This window comes from Gallus gallus, chromosome 2 (assembly GCF_016699485.2).
Source record: "Gallus gallus isolate bGalGal1 chromosome 2, bGalGal1.mat.broiler.GRCg7b, whole genome shotgun sequence".
Classification (NCBI taxonomy): Eukaryota; Metazoa; Chordata; class Aves; order Galliformes; family Phasianidae; genus Gallus; species Gallus gallus.
This window is the reverse complement of record NC_052533.1, coordinates 38,429,406-38,449,771: the sequence shown is the minus strand read 5'-3', so window position 1 is coordinate 38,449,771 and position 20,366 is coordinate 38,429,406. Positions and strand designations below refer to the sequence as shown.

The 20,366-nt window shown below is 42.1% G+C and overlaps 1 protein-coding gene across 9 annotated transcripts in view; it reads left to right on the top strand.

Moving 5' to 3' along the window:
* SLC4A7 (solute carrier family 4 member 7) overlaps positions 1-20,366 on the top strand; it is a 132,230-nt gene that overhangs the window by 28,063 nt on the left and 83,801 nt on the right. For 4 of the 9 annotated variants that reach the window (XM_040696263.2, XM_040696265.2, XM_040696268.2 and 1 more), the window contains exons 3-4: positions 9,870-9,992; positions 14,359-14,430. In XM_040696263.2, the coding sequence (XP_040552197.1) occupies positions 14,407-14,430 (24 nt within the window). In that variant the 5' untranslated portion in view covers positions 9,870-9,992; positions 14,359-14,406. Of the gene's footprint in view, positions 1-7,433; positions 7,513-9,665; positions 9,717-9,869; positions 9,993-14,358; positions 14,431-20,055; positions 20,263-20,366 lie in introns of those variants that run through there. The other 5 variants (XM_040696266.2, XM_040696267.2, XM_040696270.2 and 2 more) reach the window with 3 other exon arrangements.

Sequence of the window (20,366 nt, the reverse complement as noted above, 5' to 3'; positions counted from 1 at the left end):
CGTATACTTGTGTGAGATATTTCTGGCGCTGCTCTAAGTGAAGCACATTTTTACCTGCTCTCACTTATTTTAAAAGTACTGCTGGACTAAGCTATTTCTTTATTATTATTTGGCTTTGCTTTCCTGTGGGATCATAAATACGTGACATGGTGAAAGCATCCACTCCGAGTGCAGCTGGCTGCAGAGGGATTCTGCTGAAGTTATGCCAACACAAGATAGCTCTGTTTATGCCAACAGTGATACCCTGTACCATGTTTTTGACACAGAATTGCATCTTTTTTCTTTCCTAAAGAAGAGAAGTGGGGCAGAAAAGCATTCTGGCAGTACCTATGTGCGCATGTGGGAGGGAGGAAGAGTTTTTAAATCAAATATGTTGAAAGGAAAGGACCAAAGCATTCTTTCTGCAAGTAGGACTAACTGTGAGAAAAGTTTGCTAAGCACAGTTTCCAGTTTTGGTTTTGCATATTTGTGCTTACGTAAATCTGAAATATGTGTACTGAAGTCATTGAAGCTTCACTGACTTAAACGACTGCAGCATTTACATCAAATGGCCTCCGTAGCTCTCTGTGCTGCTGTAAGCAGATACAATTCATAATGGTACATGAGCTAATATGTGCATGGGGTGTTCTTTTGTGAATAGTGTGAGACACAGAGACTGTCAATCTAATTCTCATGAATGGAATCTTCTACAGCAACATTGAAGTTAGCTAATTTCCCTTTAGTGGTACAAAAGAAACTTAGAGATGTCAGAAATTTACTTATAATGAAAAAAAACCAAACCTTTCTGTTCTTATGTATTTAGGTGATATTCCTGTGATCTTTTCACAGTCCTCAGTTAAGGCATAAAGCTGACAATTCTTTAAGCCATTTCTACCTGCTCAAAAAGGCCAAATGCTAAGAGGCTCTGTTACTACAAAATTAGCCTTTCTCTTTCTGGTCCAAGGAGCAGAAACAATATTTTATTTGGATTGTTCTATCTCTAGGGAAATAATAACTTGTGCTTCCACCCTTTGAACCAGTTAGGGATTTGGTGTAACTTTCTGTTAAACTAACAGTGTTTGACACACAGCACTGGTTTTACTATATCTAACATTAGATGTGTTTACTGCATCTAACAGTGGTGGTGATGTGTTCGATCAGGGAGTTTTCCTTAGGCAACAGCTAAACACAAAGCTAAATCAAATCAAGGCAGGAATCGAAGTATTTTATGGAAAGCCCTCAGCCTCTTTTCTCCCTCTGTTTCTGTAATTAATAGATTTTATTATTGCTCTAGCGAGTCTTCACTCACTGAAAATAGCATTACCACATTGTCAAATATACACTTCCTAGAAAAAAAAGCTGAAGTCCAAGCCTGCTATTTATTAATCCTCCTCCTTCATTAAAATATGTAATGTGTATCCAATACTGATTCTTCAAGAGTGCTAAGTTAATGTGTGGTAGTTCCTTGCACTTATGAGATCCAAAATGTATAATGCTTAGCATATCCAACAGGCCTGTGCAGATGCCAGATAAATAATCTACTGTATAAAAACAATTATACTTTTTAAAATTGACACTTAACTATGATTGCATTTAATCATGAGGTAGGAGGAGGTATATTTTCCCAGTTACAAACATATTTACTGATTAAGTTGGCAAATAGTTAAACTTGGCTGACTACTTGCAAGAAAAGAAATTCACTGTAAATGCTTTTATGGGTGTAGAAATAAAAAGAAATCTGTGGTTGGTCAGATTCATATTTTGCAAATAGTATCCTTCACAAGAACAGCAGAAAGATAAAACCTGACCTGAAGCTTTGATAAGGTGTGCTTAAATGACTTCTATTTCTACAAGGCTGTTCCAATAAGATAACGTAAGAAGCAAACATTATACGCACAGTAGTCAATAAACAGTGTGGCAGCAGGGGTTTATGTGATGCAGGCTCACATTGGCAGCCCCAAGCCAAGAACTTTGGTGTAGCACAGAACAGTGAATGCAAATCAATCTCTGCTAATATAACTACAGAAAGAGGCTATAGCACTTAGAATAATCCTGAATAGAGAAACTCAGGCCAACTGTTCAATTTCTTTATGCTTGTCACTAGTCTTGGCCAAAGCTAGGCTAAAGCCAGGTCTGACACTGAAAGCTAGAAATGCTAATGACTTTTCGCTGCTTGACTATTCTGTTTGTGTTGGAATTTTAATGACATGTCATAGATATGAGAAACTACATACATAACATACACAAGGCACTGTGAAGAGCATCCTACCAGCATCCTTTACTGATTTGTAAGACCCTTTTGCTGTGCTCCTTGTCCATCAGGCACTATACTCAAGGTCAAGTTTCTGGGTTTTTTTTTTTTTTTTTCATTGCAATAATATTTTTATATTCCAGAAATGTCTTGGCATTTAAAAATAACCCATCATTGCTTCTCAATTTTGTCACCTTGTCGCTTTTCCATTTTAGGTGCAGTTGCATTTTTGTTTTAGGACAGCCTTTATCGGAGGAACAGTTAAGGACAGATGCTTTTGGATCTATGTGAGAATGACATACTGCTGGGAAGAAGACCAGGTCCCATCGAGTGTAGCATCAGAACATAAGACTTGGAAGAGAGAGCTCTCTGATACAATAAAAACTGCGTTGTAATAGAGCCCTGGAAGCCCGAAATTCTGGAAAGCTCTTGATTAGTCACGGACTTTCTGTGAATATCTGAGGAAGAAATGGGCTTCACCCAGCTGGAAAGCATGCCCTTCCATTGCAAGTGGTGATTCTAGATTTTGCACTAGAAATAAGAAGGGTTTGAGGGCTTTCAGAACGAATACTTTTCCCGGTGGGCTGGCAGAACTCAGTTATGCCTTCCTTTGCAGCATGTGACTTTGCCCCGGAGCACAAAGAGAGAGAGAACTTTGCTGGTGTTGGGTGCTTTCTGGAGCTTTTTTCCTGAGCACTGAAGGAGAAAGCAAAGGATATTCACATTTTTTAGAAGTGCAGATTTTTTTTTTTTTTTTTAAACATGTCCTAAGACTGATATGCTTGTACTGCTACCATTACAGTGTCAGTAATAACTGCAAGAGCTTTGTCCTTTCGGCCTTCCTTGGCTCCCAGAGCCATGTGTTGAATAGGAGCAAGGACAGATTTAATTGCTATCTGAACAGGCACAGGATGTTAATTTGGCAGCTTGACAGGTCTCCGATAGGCCAGGATTTTATATTCCTGTTGTACGTGATCTTACTATACTTTGCATATATGCGGGGAAATGTAGCAGTGGGTGGAAGGGACAGAAGGTCAGGACATTAATTGGTAATGCTTAAACACCCTTTGTAGTTGCAAGAATGCATTCAGCACTGTAAAACTGGGTGAGGCCGGGAAAGATAATTTGAACTATGTGGAATGGCATTATAATATGCTGATGTCTGTGCACCAGCTCAAATATTTGTCGAAGTCCACGTAGATATGGTGAAAAGATGCTAATATGACCTGTGACATTTTGATTTACTTGAACATATATTGATTTAATAACAAAAAAGTTTGATAGTAACAAGTAAAAAAGAGACTGCATTAATAATAAGAAATTTCAAAAGCTATAAATCCTTACATATTAATTTATCTTAAAAAAATAAATGTATAAAAATTAAAGAATATTTCCAGATATTGCCTAGATCTGTATCAGTAAGTTTGGTTTGTGCACGGTACAGACAGATAAGGAGGGCAGTTACGTGGTCCTATGGGCACTGAGTTAAGCATGGGCTGAGCAGCCACTGTTTTTGCAAGATGTCTGAAAGCTGTCTAGTGAGTGCCCTGTCAAAACTCATTGATTGAGAAATGTGCTTGGGTGTGGGCACATGCCAAGCTGTGTTACCAGAGCCTGTTGGCTGGAGCATACAGACTGGTGGTGTGTGTGGTCTGTGCGTACCCCAGCTAGGAATGGGAGGTGTTAGCTGAAGCTGCTCACTGCGTACCCTGCAGATGGGCTGATAGGCTGTCAGGTGATATGGCACAGTGTCAGGTCACTTTCAGTGACCTCCTAGCCTGCTGGCGTGCTTCTCACTGCAACTACGTGGCCCATTGCTACAGTCTGCTCTGTTGGGACTACCTTTGGATGAGATTGGTCTTTAAACTTCATATTATTTCATAGAATCATAGCATGGCCTGGGGTGGAAAGGATCTTGAAGATCATCGAACATCAACCCCCTGCCATGGGCAAGGTTGCCCCCCACCAGCTCAGGCTGCACAGGGCTCCATCCAACCCAGTCTTGAACTCTTCCAGGAATGGAGATCCACAGCTTCTCTGGACAGCCTGTGCCAAGGCCTCACCACCATTTTTTCCCTAGCCACCTGTATATACCAGATGCCTTTTAAAGAATGGAAACGTAGATTTCAGACTTAGAAATGCATGTGCCATATAGTCACTTGAAACCTTTCTCTGCGTCCCTTTCAAAGTCTGGGTTTAAGGTAAGAACACTGTTTCTTCTGTTGTACATGAAGTCTATATCCCCTTTGCAGTGTGTATTTGCAACCCCTAAGTCCCCCTCAGTGGGCACTGCTGACATGCCTCCTCCTTGGCCCTACGAAGCATGAGTGTCAAGACTGGAGGAGCATCACCACTTTGTTGAGCCTCTCTCTGCTCCAGAGGAGAGCATGGGCAGAGTGTTAGTTGGGTACTTGTTGTGTCCTTGCTTAGCATGTTTCCCAGCAAAGCCCAGCTTTGCTCTCTGTGCTGCAGAGACTGCATAGATGTTGCCTGTGGTGGGCTGTAAGGGGCAGTACAGGCCAACAGGCCTAAAAAATCCAAGAGTCCTTTCCCAGGCAGCAGTATAATGTCGAACTGGAGCTTTTGCGTGGCAAGGCAGGTAGGAAATGAGTGCTGTAGGACAGGGTGAAGGCTCTGATGGCTGGGATTTCTGGGTAGTAGAGCTCAAATAAGTGGCTGCCTCAAGAGCTGTGGGGATTGCTCTTACCAGGTTGGGTCTTGCAGTACCTATGCAATCTGCTGTCAGAGTATCTTCAGAGAGTACTTGGTTTCTGCTGTCTTATTTTACTGTCTTATTTTAGTAACGCAGTCTAGACTTTGTTACCAGGAATCATGCTGGGGCCTGTTAACAAAGGTAATTTGGGTTGGCAAAGATTTATAGTATGCATCTTGCTTGAGGACTGGAGCAAGGATAGAAGGAACGGCCTTTGACTTGCCCCAGCCTTACTGCTTGAAAAAACCATGCTGCTAGTGCTGAGTCACCTCCTTTTCATCCTGAGAGCTTGGAGATCCTGAGGAATCTCTTGGGTTTGTTCTAGATTCATGTAGAAACAGAAATGGCATGAAAGGCACCAAGGCTCATGCCAGCAGCATGTGCAGGACTGCCATCAAAGCTGGGAAGCGTGGACTGACTTTGCTGGGACCAAGGTTAAAATGAGCTCAAGTTTAGAAGCTGCGTCTGGGATAAGGAGAGCGGAAGATCTGCTTTCAGTGGTGCTCAGGCAGCATGACAGGCAAAGCACAACGCGTCTCTTGTATAGCAAGGTCTGCTGGCTTGGGGCACACTGTTGCTGAAAGCACAGGCAGCTGCAGTGGCTAGAGTGCCTTTTCATCATGCAGCCCTTTTGCTCTTTGCTGAGCATCATGACAATCCATATGTTTCCCTCCTTCAGGCTAGACAATGGAAATCCACACACAGTGAGCATATATAATGGCTAGTTTATGTAGCAGTGTCCAGCCCAGCAGTAACACAACTGTTCTGTACTTCACAACTCTTATTTATTTCATTTCATTTCATTTATTTATTTGCTATGAATCACTACAAGTATTGGCAATAGCAACAGGTACGGTCACTGAGGGTGCTGTTATTGATATGCACAGCTCATTGTCTGAGAATGACTGCTTTTGCCCTTTATTGGATCTAGGGTATGTCATTTTTATTACATCACGTCTCCAGCTTTGTTCTGTACTTGTACGATATCTAGCACAGACACAGCCTGTGCTTCAGAGAGTACAGTCACATAAACAAGTCTTGCAAATGGGCAGGATAAGTAAACCAAAGGGATGCTTTTGATCCATGTTTATAGAAAATCGTCATGGCAGGTCAACAGTTTCACCCATGTTAATTGCAGGGAGACTGGAAGAAGAATACGATAGCTAAGGGAATGCTGATGGAAAGCTTCTGCTAAATGTGAGAAGCTGCAAGGGGAGAGTAAAAGATTCTCGTTTGAAGATTTAAGAGTGAGACAGAAGAGTCTGATGTGATGGTTGATCTGGAGATGAGACTAAAGGTGTATTTCTGCAGCAGCTGATGTAGTGGGGTGTGAGGTCCTGTCCATGAGGGACCAAGCCTGTCAAAACTTGACTCGGACTGATTTTCAATTGCCTTAACTCCCTGAGCTAGCTCACTGTGTAACCGCAGAAGCAGCAGTGCTAGCACAAGAGAGGGAAATGACAGCGTGCAGAAGGGAGCAGGATTGCAGTGGCCCAGATTCAGATGAAACTGCCCAACCAAGGGACCACACAACAGCCTTCAGAAGCTAAGTGAGAACTGATAGGTGCAAGGCAAGGAGTCTTATGAGCCTATTGCTATGAGCTCTGCAAACAGCTGATACGATGTTGTTTTCTGGGACTAGTTTTGAACAGAGTACTTCAGTGGTGGAAATAAGTTGTTGGGCATACTCCCATATACAGCAGAACTCAAAACCTGGTTGTAGCAATAAGCAGCAGGATTGCAACTTGTCCCTGGCCTCAGCATTTTGAGAGGGCAGTGATAAAATAAGCTACTTGAGATATCTTGGGTGTAGCTTTTTAGAAGGAAAAATCTTTTCCCCCTGGTTATGTAGCAGCCAGAAGTGTTTGATCGCTGTTTTTCCTGCTCTGAGACACTGATGGAATTTATCATCACTGTCACAAAGCTGTCTTTTGACAGAGTTCTCATCATTCACGCTATGGGACTTCTCCAAAAATACTACTGGCAAACTAATTTTATTTCAGCTAAAAACTGGAAAGAGAGAAAGCCAGCTATGTTCTCCAAAGCTAATCATTCTGGCTCTGGAAGGAATTGTTTTCTAAATAACATAAGTCCTTGCAGTCGGCTCTGAGCAGTGCCAGAGTTCTTCGGGGAGTTATTCTAAACTCAGCAAAGTAAGCTTTCCTACAGCCAAGTATTAGAGTTAACCTCCAAGCTTTATTTTTATCTACAGTTTTCTTGGCAAATCATGAAGATTATGTTTGGCATTTTATTTCAAGCTACAACCTTCTATCTTTGGTTTGTGTTACACTTTGTAGAGCTTAAAGTTTATACAGGGTTTTGGGTGTGTGATATAGATTCTAATAAGTTTCTATATGACCTACTTTAGAAGCCTAAACAAAGAAAGCCATATCCTGTGCTGGAAGATTTGAGCAGAGCTTTGCTGAAGTGATGTTAGTATTGAATACATGATGATTTGTTAATATTGTTTTATTTTTCTTTCAAATAAAGCTGTAATAGAGAAGAAGGTGGAGAGCAAATTTATTATGGAAATGAAACACATCAGTAACAATGAAACATCTTGGAGAATGTAAGTGCTAGGGGCCCTAACAATGTCATTAGTATTTATATTTACTCTGAGAAATCAAATCCTAGAAACTTTGTTTATGCAGAGGGTTTTAGTATGCTAGAGTTCTGGAATGTGTTTCTCTGTAGCTATTATAATAATTTTATATTACCGAGAACAATAAGTTTGCGTAATGATAGCAAGACTTGATGTTCTTATTGTACCTTGCAATGAGGGAACAGAAAGTATGTTACAACTACTAGTTGTACTAAGTCAAAACTGAATGTGCAAACCTGATTTCTTCATCTGCTGATGTAAATGGATATTTTACTCACAACTTAAGCTGGACTGATTATGAGTGAAATTGCCAAAAGCACTCAACTGAAGATAAAAAGAGTTGCCTCTGCGTACTTTTGCTTTGCCAGAATAATATAAATGAAAGGTTAAGACAAAAGCTAATGGGGAGATAAGGTGGAATGCCAAACCACCGATGGTGCCTGCTGCCTTTCAAGTTCAGCAAGGTAGTGGCAGTTCTAAACTGGGAAGAATCTCCTAAAGTTTACTAGATAATTCTATCTTAAATCCAGAAGTTGGGAAGGAATGAAATAAGAACTGTTTCTTGTCAGTAAATGGCCATTTCCTTAAAATACAAAGAAGAGAGAGAAAACATTGGTAACTCTTAGGGTATGTCTATATGGACTGTTTCTCTGAGAAGTGATCAGAGCTCTCAGAGTGCCATGCTAGCACACCAATGTGGTTCTCAGCTCAGAAAGGCCTCACATCTGATCAGCTCAGAGTGAAGGCAGAATACTCTCTAATCTGTCTTAACTTGCCTATGTGAAGATATCTGTTTGTTTGTTTGTTTTTCCTCCTCTGTTCATGTACGCTTTTGAGAGGATATACTACTATTGCTTAGGGTGGAACATTGACACATTGATACAGACGTGGTGAAGCCAGGGTAGCCAAAATGATTTGTAAAGCTGCAAATCTTTAGTAAGGAAGACTTTTGCTTGGAGTATTTCTTGTCCAGGGAAGAATAAGAGAATGGCAGACACAGTATTTGCCTTTTTCTATGCCTCCTACTTCCAGACCAAGGTGTTCTTCTCTTACACATATTAAGTATCTGTCTTTATTTTCAAGTATCTTTGAGTATTAGAATTATGCATATGAAAATAATAAAAAAAAATCTTTCCAAGTTCAAATAAAACAGATGAACAGGCTGTACGATAGTTAAGTGCTGTAAATAGGATCTTGAAAATGGATATACGCTAAATACAAGTGCAAATATGCGTTCAAATAATGGGTAGAAATCATCAAAATGACCATTGTAAAAGTCACCTTAGCTTAGGATGTTTTAGGTAATACTGCTGACGTTCTGTATTTGCGGCAACATTCTTCTTTAAGCACCATAGAAACTTCCATTGTCCTAAAGATGACAATACCACTTATTTCAAAAACTCTTATATCCACTCATGAAATGCTTAAACAAGGATAGTAGTGAACTTTATTATATTTTGTTAGAGAAGACAGAATCTGAAAAATCGTATCAAAATCAGAGGGGCTGGAAATTCACCTCTACCAGTGAGTCTGCTGATGTAACTCGAGACACTGCTTGCAGTTAATATCACTGATAGGGAAATAATGGCCATGTCACTTTGGGAAATCCTATGAAAAAATGACTCAGTGTTTAGTGGTGGGCAGAATGATTGGTGGAACATTAGAAATCATTAGGAAAAGAATAGCAAGCAAAAAGGAGATATGGCTGTGTAAGTATTAGAAACCCACAGTTTCAACACCATGCACAGCTGTGCCTCAGAGTACAGCACAGCTGGAGATGTAGGAATTGGTTCAGTGCTACAGACTGAATTTTGTGCAGAGGAGGGTCTGTAGAGGCCAAGTCCCATTAGTCACTCCTGTTCTCAGGAAAAGCTTGTCACTTCATTGGAGGAATGAAATGACAGAGGTTTACAAGATGAAGTGTAATATGTGGAAAGTTAACAAGAAATGGATATTGGCTGTTTCTTACAACTTAACTGGAAGCTCATACTTCTTCAATTACAAGGCAGTGAATTTAAAAACAAAAGGCAGTTGGCTCAGCAAAAATATCAATCAAATACAAGTCATGCTCGATTTGTATGCTGGCAGTTCTTGAGCAGGGTGTTCTGGAGACAGCCTTCAGAGTAAGAGATCCCTGCACTGGCTACTGAGAACTGGAAGGATATGCCAGGGTAAAGATTATACCAGAACTGTTTTATTTCCTACGTACATGTATCTTCTTTTGCTAAGACTCTGCTTTGGGCTAGTGTCAGAAGTGGAATATGGAACAGAAAGAAGCATGATTTGATCCAGCAGTTGTTACCATGGTACATTTCTTCTTGCAGGTATCCTGAACAATGAGCCCAAACCAAGCATGTGTCCTGCATGATGCCATGGGTACCTGATGGAGAAGCACAGGTTTAGTACTTCACGTTGGAAATACTTCAGGGAACTCAACTGTCAACAAAGTAAGCATGAGTTTGGTAAGAGATCTGACTTGAAATGAGGTCTTGACTTAGTTTCAAGAGAGGTTCCTGTTTTCATCCAAGTTTGACTATTTGAAGTCTAAATTCTTACCTGTGCTCTAAGTAAAGAACCTAGATTTTCTTAAATTTTTGAGTATGTGCAGTAACTCATTTGGCATACCTGTCAATCTGTTCACTAATATAACATAGAGTTATAAAGTATTTCAGGACAGGTAGTCCAGTTTAAAAGATGTAAGTAATTACTGGTGTCTTGTAAATCTCTTCCTAATAATCCACTTCTCTATTCTGCTTGCTTCCAAGTATTTTTTCTTTCCTTATTTATTTCATAAGTTACCTAATATCTGATTTTAAAAAGTCACATCGGATAAATTCCCGAGTTAACATTTTCTATGAAACCTTCTGCTATGGATGGTGAATGGCACCACCACTGTCATGTTTTCTGTCATTCAACAAATCTGACTTTTTTTTACTATCAGACAGGAATTTGAGATTGTCTAGCTACACCATATGTTTGAAACAGACCATAGTAAAGAAGCAGCATCATGAAAAGTACAAAAAAGCATTTCAGCAGCACAAAGATAGTTTGGTATCTCCCATGTACTTGTAGAGCTGTGCAGAACTTTTTGCAATAACAAACAAGAAATGAAACACAAATAGCACAAAGAAAGGAATTTTGACAGCATCTGCCTGGAAGCCGACTGTGTCAGTGCAGCCAGATTTGATTCCAGAAGAAGGGGACACTGGATAAAGTTTTAGCTTTGCCAATTCAAAGGAAGAAAATTAAAGAAACATTTTATCTTTCCTGTCTAAGTTTTCATATGGCTAGACTTCAACCCGCCTTCTCACCTCTTCCCCAACTAATATCAATCGAACAATGAAAGAAAATAAAAAGGCACATCTGAGATACAATAGCCACATTTTACCATAGCTGAAAATCCAGGTGTTCTCGCTCAACGTTTCTAATTCTTTGCTAGACAAGGGCATGCAAAATAGCAAACTGTTGCTGGACTTCTACACAGTATTTTTTTCCAGATCTGTCTGTAACTGGACAGGCAAATTGTTTTGCAATAGCTGCTGAATTAAGGTGAAGTCCATAATTCAACCATAAACGCAACTTCTCCATAATTGGAAATTCAGTGCCTAGATGTCTGTCAGGGACACAGCTATTTGTATCTTGCCAAAAACAACTTGGTTCACAATCACAAGGGAAAACTTAGCTTCCCAGCTGGCTGATGTGATGTAATCTGACTCCTGCTCAGTTACCAGAGTGCTGCAGGAACATGTGTTCCGTTTGTTGACAGAACAATTGTCCTGGATAGCATTTACTTACAGTTCAGTACTTTCATGAATATTACAAGAACTTAAGTCACATAGTACAGAAAGTGCAGGTAGCACTTTCCATTTTCAGTGTGCTTCTAAGCACACTGCCAGCTCACTCAGTAAATCTTGTAGATTTACTAGAGATTTACTAATTGCACAGAGTACAGGCAATTTAGGACTTGGACAGATCGTGCTGTACCTCGCTTTCCTCAGCTGGCCAATCTCATTTCTTCTCACTGTAGCCCGCATAACTTCTTTGTCCTAAGTTGCCTCATGGTGGGATTAGTGAAAACAGAAAGAGAGCGGAAAGGCCTTTGTGACAAGAACAAGAGCGCGGTTGGACGATGGCTCAGGGAATTGCACACCTGTGATCTAACATCTATAGACTTTTTTGCAGACATCCCACCTTTTTGAACAATCTGATAAATGCTTTTCTCATTAAGAAAAAGATACGAGAAGAGAACAGATCACAAGGATCTGGAAAGTAGTACTTTGTTTGTGTTACCTGTTGGTGATCTGTGAGGAGTTGTCTTTGCTCAGACAGTAATCTCCGGATTTGTGTTGTAATCCCTGCATTTCCTGAATAACACAGTCAAATATGCCATCAATTCTTTTTCTTTTCACTCAAACATCTTACTGTAAGAAGTTGTTATGATATTTGCTAGGTTCTTTAGAAATCTCAGATGAGAGTCTTGAACTTTATAGAAGTAGCATTTACACGAGGGACTTCGACAGCCATCCCCTCTTGAGGAGGTTATAGCGTCAGTAAATCCTAATCTGATTTGCACTAGGGAATACATGCAGCTCATTAGCAGCAGTGTCATCTTAAGGTTAATTACAACAAAACGAAATATGAGACGTGAATTTGCCTTGTAAATAAGTGTTCCCTTATATCCATGCTCCTCTATCAGAGCCGGAAAACCAGAGATAGTGGGGATGATAATAAATGCAGCTAGTCTATCTCTTTAAGTGAAGGAGGAAGCAAAGTATGCCACCCACTTCCTCCTCCAAAATATCACAAAGCTGTGTCTAGTGGGACATGTAACACATTTGCATCAGTCACATCCTTTGGCAACAAACACCTTTTTCACGATCCTTCCTATGCTCTGCAAGAAACAACATTCAAATCTGATCTCTCTTGGGAGTACGGAAGGGAAAGAGTTGCCTCCCTGTCTTACTGAAATCTTCTTCCTAACTATCTGATCTCCTTGCTTAATTCCTCATCTGCAATAAAGGTTTCCCAACTCTTGGGGAGAAAACAGAAACAGCGTTATCCCTGTATATATCCCTGTATGAGTTGGAAATGGCAAGCTGTAACAGATGCAATAATATTCAGTATAACACTTAATTTTCAAGCTATAATCAGATAATATTTTATAACTTGATTTACTATAATAATTTCTTTAAATATTAAAGGATTGTGACTTCAATGTGTAGCTATTATCTGTCGCTATGTACTCAACTTCTCACAAGCTGAGATACCTCAAATCTAGAAATATGTGTAGTTAGATATATATTCTGGCTTAGTTGCTGGTCAGAAAGCAAACACCACAGCAGTGGTTTGAAAACTCTGTACACAGCAAAGATACTTCAGGATGGTTGTGATTACAGAAAATAGTGTCTATTAATATTTTTTTCTAACCCACTTATACAGTATTTTGGAAACAAAAACTAACGTATTGATAGAATGCTGAGTAAAGAATAGATCTACTGATAAAATGTTAAGAAAAAAAAAACTTCTATATTTACATTGATTATTGAAAGAAAGGAAAATGATGCTAATGCATTTTTAAAGGTACATATTCCAAATCTTGGGTGAAATCCTCATAGTATGATGTTGTAAGGAAGAAATGACAACTCTGAAGACATTTAGTATTTAAATAATTGGCATGTAGTTAATTGGGCGTTTTGGAACTGAGTCCAGAGGGTGTCCAAACTCATTTAGAAGTTGGCTTTTCATCACAACAGCTATGATTAAACTCCCTGGGGTGATGGAAGAGAAATTGTGTGGGAAGAGCAGGATCATCCAAAGAGCCTTATGGGAAATGAGATTTAGTGTCCCATATTGCACAATTTACCTCAGCTACCTGGAACCTAGGATATTACAGGCTGAGGGAGCTGGGCTTATTCAGCCTGGAGAAGAGAAGGCTGCGGGGTGACCTCATTGCAGCCTTTCAGTACCTGAAGGGAGCCTATAAACAGGAAGGGAGTAAACTCTTTGAAAGGGTAGATAACAGCAAGACAAGGGGGAACGGTTTTAAGTTGAAAGAGGGAAGATTTAGGTTGGATGTTAGGGGGAAGTTCTTTACCAGGAGAGTGGTGAGGTGCTGGAATGGGCTGCCCAGAGAGGTTGTGGATGCCCCGTCCCTGGAGGTGTTCAAGGCCAGGTTGGATGAGGCCCTGGGCAACCTGGTCTAGTAAACGGGGAGGTTGGTGGCCCTGCCCGGCAGGGGCGTTGGAGATTCATGATCCTTGAGGTCCCTTCCAGCCCAGGCCATTCTGTGATTCTGTGATATATAAATATCTTCTTTATTTATTTTTTATTGTTCTTCTGTGCATGTGGGAAAAAGGATACATATATATAAAAGCTGACTAACCTTTAATATTTTTCCTTAGCTGATGAAAGAGTTAGAAGTTCAACTTGGAACCTTAGGGTAGCTACTGCTATAATAAAGGGTGCTAATTTTTTTGATGATTTGAAGGCATGAGGTTAAAATATTACATAGTGAACCTATACAGACAACAAGGAGCAAGTGCAGATGTGAAATGTGTTAATACCACAGGATTTGAAAGAGTTTCTTTGAAGAGTTCTCTCTGACTGCAGGCATTTACATGCTAACATTGTTAAGGACTACTTCAAGGTCTGGCCTAAAAGGAGTAGTTTCTTACTTTCTCAAGATTGCCCCAGACCTGTCTCAAAAGGGTTCTCTAGTCTTTCATACTACTGGTGTCCAGAGACTCCATCTAGCCTAAACTGTGCAAATGCTGTCTTTTAAGTTAAACACCCATTCTTTTTTGTATCCTACAGACAGATCAAAGATGATGGCTGCTACAGAGCAAAACAATGTGAAGACGGATGTCACGAAGGCCTCTTCTGCTGGTAAGCTGGACATGGTTGATGCTGAGCTGATCACCTAAAACCAGGAACAACTAAACATATGATTAAGTCTGGGGATGTATTTCACTGCTTTTCTATATAAGAGGCTGAAATGTCTTACATTTAGATATTGTACACAAGAAGGATAAGAGAATATAATTTTTTTGTTAAAAATCAGCTGCGTATTTTTTCCACGTGTACAGATACATAACTGAAAACTTTCTGTAAAGCCTTCTGTTGCTACTGCTGATTGACAAAACCCTTCTTTGTGTTACCATCACCTATTTATGAGAAAAGCTAATACTAAAGAGGAATAAAAATATAGACGGGCACACAGCAAGGATGTTTGGTAGTTTGTTGGAGACCTTTCATATACTATGCAGCCATGCATTCTAAAATGGCCAGTTTCTGTTCACCAAAGCAAGTAAAACGCCCATTGTCAGAACTCTGTAATGATTTCAGTATTGTGACGTACCTGAAAATGATTAAGCAGACTTTTTTTTCTTTTCTGTTTTTTTTTTTAAAGATATACTGAAACTGAAACAAATTTCCCTACGCTTAAAGTTGTTACTGAAAAGTATAACTCCTCAAACATCACAGTTTAAAAATGTGTATTTATCTTTATGTGGGAGAACAAAGAAACATAAGGATAATTGATCTTTTAAAGACAAGAGAAAGGAGGAGAGAAAATGAAGGGGAAGTGATTTTATTTCCTAAGAAACCTGCCTTGACTTGCTGTATGCCTTTCAAATCTACTTTACTCATCTAAACCTGTACTGATTGAAGTTAGTGACTGTAATAATGGTGACATCACTGTTTTGTTTACACTGAAATGTCTTTTGAGGGCATCGCAACAGAGATGGTTTTAGGACAGGTATTGATTATGCCTCATCTTTGGAATTTGGTAATTATGATGGTGTACCTCAAACATGCTGCACTTGTCCTCTAGTCTGTTTTTTTCCTGAGCTTTAGATTATAATCTCCTCAGGCCTGTGATTATTTCTTCATAAGCATTTAAAAACCACGTAGAACAATAAATCTCCAGCAAAGATACAAGAATAACTCTGCTCCTTGACCATACAAGGATGGTACAATATACAATAAATATTTAGTCACAATTTTTGCAGGTTGCTATTGGCTTTTATTTGATCCTGTTGTTCGTATGCCTTCTAAGATGGTATGATACTCATTTACACAGTTGCCTAAGTTTTTGTTTGTTTTGTTTAGTTACAACACCATTCTTACTGCATTCAACACACACATAAGAGAGTTTTAATGAGAGCGCTGAGAGCTTCAATTAGTCTTCCATACCATATCCAGTTTTAAACACCTTCAACTCATATTTTTTTTTTGAGTGTTTAGTTCTTTATGACACAAATATTCAAAATGCAACATCCTTTAGCTTTATTTGCAAATGTATTTGCCTTTTCACAGTTTGGACCAGATGAACAGGCACCTGGAATGTAAAGAATGCACAACTTAGTTGACTACGTAAGAGAAAGTTTCATTTTTGAAATTGTGATGTAGGAAGTACATTGGCAGGGGTCACTCTCAGTTTAAATGATTTTCCTTTTAACTTTCAGTCCTGAGACTCTTCAGTTTTTCTGCTATATTCCTCTCCCTACACCCTTTTCTTTTTCATTCAGAGCATTTGGCCAAAATGTTACTTCCTACTTTTGTGTCTTTCTTGCCTCCTTCTCCTTAACATTTGGCTTTTATACTTCTAGTTCCCCAGAGATCAGCATCTTTATCTGCACTGATTTGCTTGGAGCCAGGCTTCTCATCCTGCCCAGGTATTTCTCCTGCACCTGTGATTCTTTGTTCTAGTATTTGTGTCTGTCTTTGCCCTTATCCCTTTTGTCTGACTTTTGTTACTCCTTTTTCAATGCTCTTTGTCCTAGTGGAGCTATAGGAACCAGCTGTTTGCATACTGCATCCCTCTTCTCCTCACACAGTAGTTTCATTTCTTGAATTTGTACTTTTTTTCTGCCACCATCAGATGCTCTAATAGGAAGGGCTGACCTCTTATCTTGTTTCCCCTCCTGCACTTCTCTTCTTTTATTTCCCATTAGTGGTTCCTCAGTCTGAGGCATTGTTCTAGCCATGGGAATGGTTTCTCCTTTCTAGATGGAGAAAAGGGACAGGAACTAGGGAATACTGACTCCTAAAGCATTTTCTTTCTTCATCAACCTTAGGGCTCTTCTTAGGGGCAATACTGCTGCCAAAACAATGTCTTGCAATTACCTGCAACAGGTACTTCCCACCGTTGTCAGTGTTTTCATTAATGATATTTTGTTAGCCTGTGGAAACAGCCCTGACTAACAGACAAAAACCCTGAGAAGGAGCCTGCGTTGGCAGTGGTCATGGCTGTCGTAATGGCCCATCAGACATGGTCTTGTCATCCGGTTCGTGAAGTCTGTGGTAAATTCCTGCCAGAGGTCATACTTGCCAGCGCAGCTGTTGATGGCAGTGAATGGGATGCTAATGTCAGGATGGGAGAAAGGTGCTTGTACCAGCACCTAGCTTCCTTTCAGCTCTGCAGGTGCATGATGGTTGGCAAGAAACGCATAAGCAGGAGTGTAAGGTGTGAAGCTGATGCTGATGGCTCTGCCCTAAGGAGACAGGTGGTTTCCTAATCAGAGATCTGGCTTATCCAACAACTTCTGCCTCTTCCATCCATGTCCAAGAATGTTTGTGGGGGTGGAGGGATGGGAGGGAAAGGAGGAAGAGGAGTGGAGGAAGGAAAAGCATCACCGTGACACTTCTGGTGGACGGGGTATGTCATATTAAAATACTGAGAATTCTCTTCCAGTGGTGTACTAGCCCTGTGCAGCTCCTTTTGGACATCATCCAGTGTGTCAGTGTCAGTAACAGTTGCACTTACGTACATAAAGCTGGTTTCTTTCTATTTCAATAGTGTTTCTTTTTTTGTTTGTTTGTTTTGTTTTGTTTTGGAAAATGCAGGTTTTGGGCACTACCATGTTCTGGTCAACTTCATGTGAACAGACGCATCACTTTCTTTTCACTCGGGCAGCATAGTGTGGGGATGCCAGGTTGGCCTTTTCTGTTATAGTTCTATGTACAGTGACCTGATGGAATGCAGTGAGCAAACAAGTTTTTCAGCTCAGCAAATGATTGAAGAGGGTGTTCACCTGGAGATGCTGCTCTCATACTGAGTGCCAAAGGAAGTACGGTGAATGAATGCTGGGTTTTTTTTGTTGTTGTTGTTCTGCACCTTGATCTGTTTTTTGAGTATTTTCTGATGCCATGGAGAAGAGTGCTAAAGCACCTGTTCTCTGCCAGAGGAAAAAAACTACTTAACAGATCAAGAGAAAAGGAGCATCTTCTAATGCCAAAACATAACTGACATCCATGCCAGTAGACTCCTTTTTGATGAACTAAACGTTCTTCTGACTCTGAGTTTTTCAGAAACCGTTTTCTGTGCCCTGAGGAGACTCATCAAATACTGCAGTTTGCTGCATACTATGGAAGTCCTTACTTTACTACTGTCCTCTGGACTCATCCCTCAGAGAACCAAGTAGTTCCGTGCTCGTGAAGATGGCTTGTATCAAAGAAAGGCCTCTGTGATCTCTCTCTCAAGACATTAATGATAGGGCTTACTTGTGGGGTTACAGTTTATCCTCATTACACCCATGGTTTCTAGTGCAGGATCATTTTCAACAGTCTGAGCTGGAACTCTGCCAGTCCACCTGTAACTGGAAGAGGAAAGGACAGAATGGGTCACAGTTATACTGAAAGTGTGTCATGGCAATTCACAGCATGGTCAGTATTTTTGTGGTGGTTGAGCAAAGTGCTTTACTTTTCTCTCTTGTGCTATCTGAACTCTCTGAGTTCAAAATCAGCTGAGGCATGAACCAGGCCACAGTCTTGAGAAGACTGAAGAGCATGCTGCCTGTTCAATCAGCTCTACACAGCTGATTTATCTTGTCTGCACAACTGGGCAGGTATAGCTGCTGGTAATTATATGTTCATCAAACTACAGGTTATGGTGACCTGGTATAGACCCATGCCAAGTCATTCATCTGAAAGCTTCCTCTGAGTTGTCTGCGTTGGGACTTCCATCCTCATGCCAGGAGTCCCCCTGTGCCATCCAGCAGCGTGGGCCTGCTGCTTCTTCCAGGCCATCCAGAGGAACCTCCAGCTGTTTTAGCTCAGGCTGATCCCTACTGGCACCTCTCTGAGAAGCACTGAGGAGTGCTGCTGGTTTTTGTGCTCAGGGCCCTGTGCTCAACTGTGGCTGACCTCCAAAGTGTGTGGCCCTTGAGGTTGTGCAGTGCCTTGTGCTAGTGGCCAGCAGAGGCCCGGTGTGCTCCCACAGCCAGGAGTACATTTCTAGCTGCAGGCCCTGCAGGGCCTCCTTTTTTTTGCTGATGTGGGCATTCTGTCCACTTGCTGTTTCTGAAGCTCCTGCTAAGACCAGCAGCTCTCAGCTCCATCTGAGAGGGACTGTCTGAGACGCAGGCTGAGTCTTCCCCTTGCTGTGATCTGCCTTGACCATAAGACACTCGTGTCAGCCTGCTGTCTTCACGCTGCATCCCCCTGATGACAGTGTGATCTCCGTGCCTCTCAGCGATCCACTCAGAGTTCAGTGCTTTCAGAAGGCAAGCTGGGACCAGGCCTGCAGTGAAAGTCACTGTTTTCTTCCTGAGATTTCCACATCATATGGAGTTCACGTGATGTAACAAATTAGTGCTAGGCCTACAGCATCCCTCAGGCGCTGTGGTATATGGGCTGCACTGGATTTGTTCTGTAGCTATGTAGCACCTCTGCCCTCTTGGTGCATGCCAACTTCTTGCGTTTATGGCAGTAGAGATCCGTTGACACCTCAGTTCCAAAAGTCCTGTACCAACGGAGGCTGCCTTGTGCTAAGCAGGGCTTCAGGGTGGGAGAAGGGGCTGTAAAAACTGTGGTGGTTGTAGTTATAGGGAGAAGCCCCACGGTGATGTGAACACATTAACAAACCCAGCAAGCACAAAAGGATGGTTCTTCTCCCATGCGTGTTCAGTCCCACCAGCGCCAGCTGGTTTAGAACTGAGAGCATTCGAGGAGGGTGTAATCTTACTGAGGCAGCAATGTGAAGTTGTCCCTCTGAGGCAAGTGTAACCAGCTCTTCTTTATGGACTCGTACCAGAGTCAGTCTCCACAGGGACAGCCACAAGCACATCCCTGGCACTAACACTGGTATCAAGCCTTCAGAATGAAAGACTGCTGGAATATTTAGACTAGGGCAAGCAGTACTGTTTTTGGAAGTGACTAACTGATCTTGGCTACATTAAAAAAAAAAAAAAAAAGAAAAAGAAAAAAAGATTAAGCCCGAGGCAAACACGTGGGGTGGAAAACGTCAGCTCTGCCGGTAAAACGCCCCAAGGCGCGCCGGACAGCCCCGAGGCGGCAGCGCGGCAGCCACGCGGCTGCTGGCAGGGCGCCGCTCCGCGCCGCGCCGCCCCCTCGCCCCGCCGCGCCCCGCTCCGCCCGGCCTCGCCCGGGCCGCAGCGCGCAGCCAGCCCCCGGGGGGCCACGGCAGGCGGGGGCGCCTTCGCGCGAGGCGCTGCTCTCCCTGCCATTGGCTGGCGGCGGCGCCGGCCGCGCGGGGGGAGGGGGCGCGGCGAGGCGGCCTGGGCTCGGCCCCCGGCGCGGCGGAGCAGTCGCGGCCGCCCCGTCCCGAGGGCAGCGACGCCGCGTACCTCCGCCCGGCAGGCAGCAGCGCCCGGCTCCCGCCCGCCTTCCGCTTCTCGTCTCGCTGCCGGCGAACTCGGCGGGGCCGCGATGGAAGAGGAGCGGGCCGGCGAGCAGATGAGACCGTTGCTCACCACGGTAACGTGGGGGGAGCGGGGGCGCGCACAAAGGGCCGCCGCGGGGCCGCGGGGAAGAGGAGGGGGCGGCGGGGACCCCTCGTTTGCCTCCCGCCCCTCGGCCGG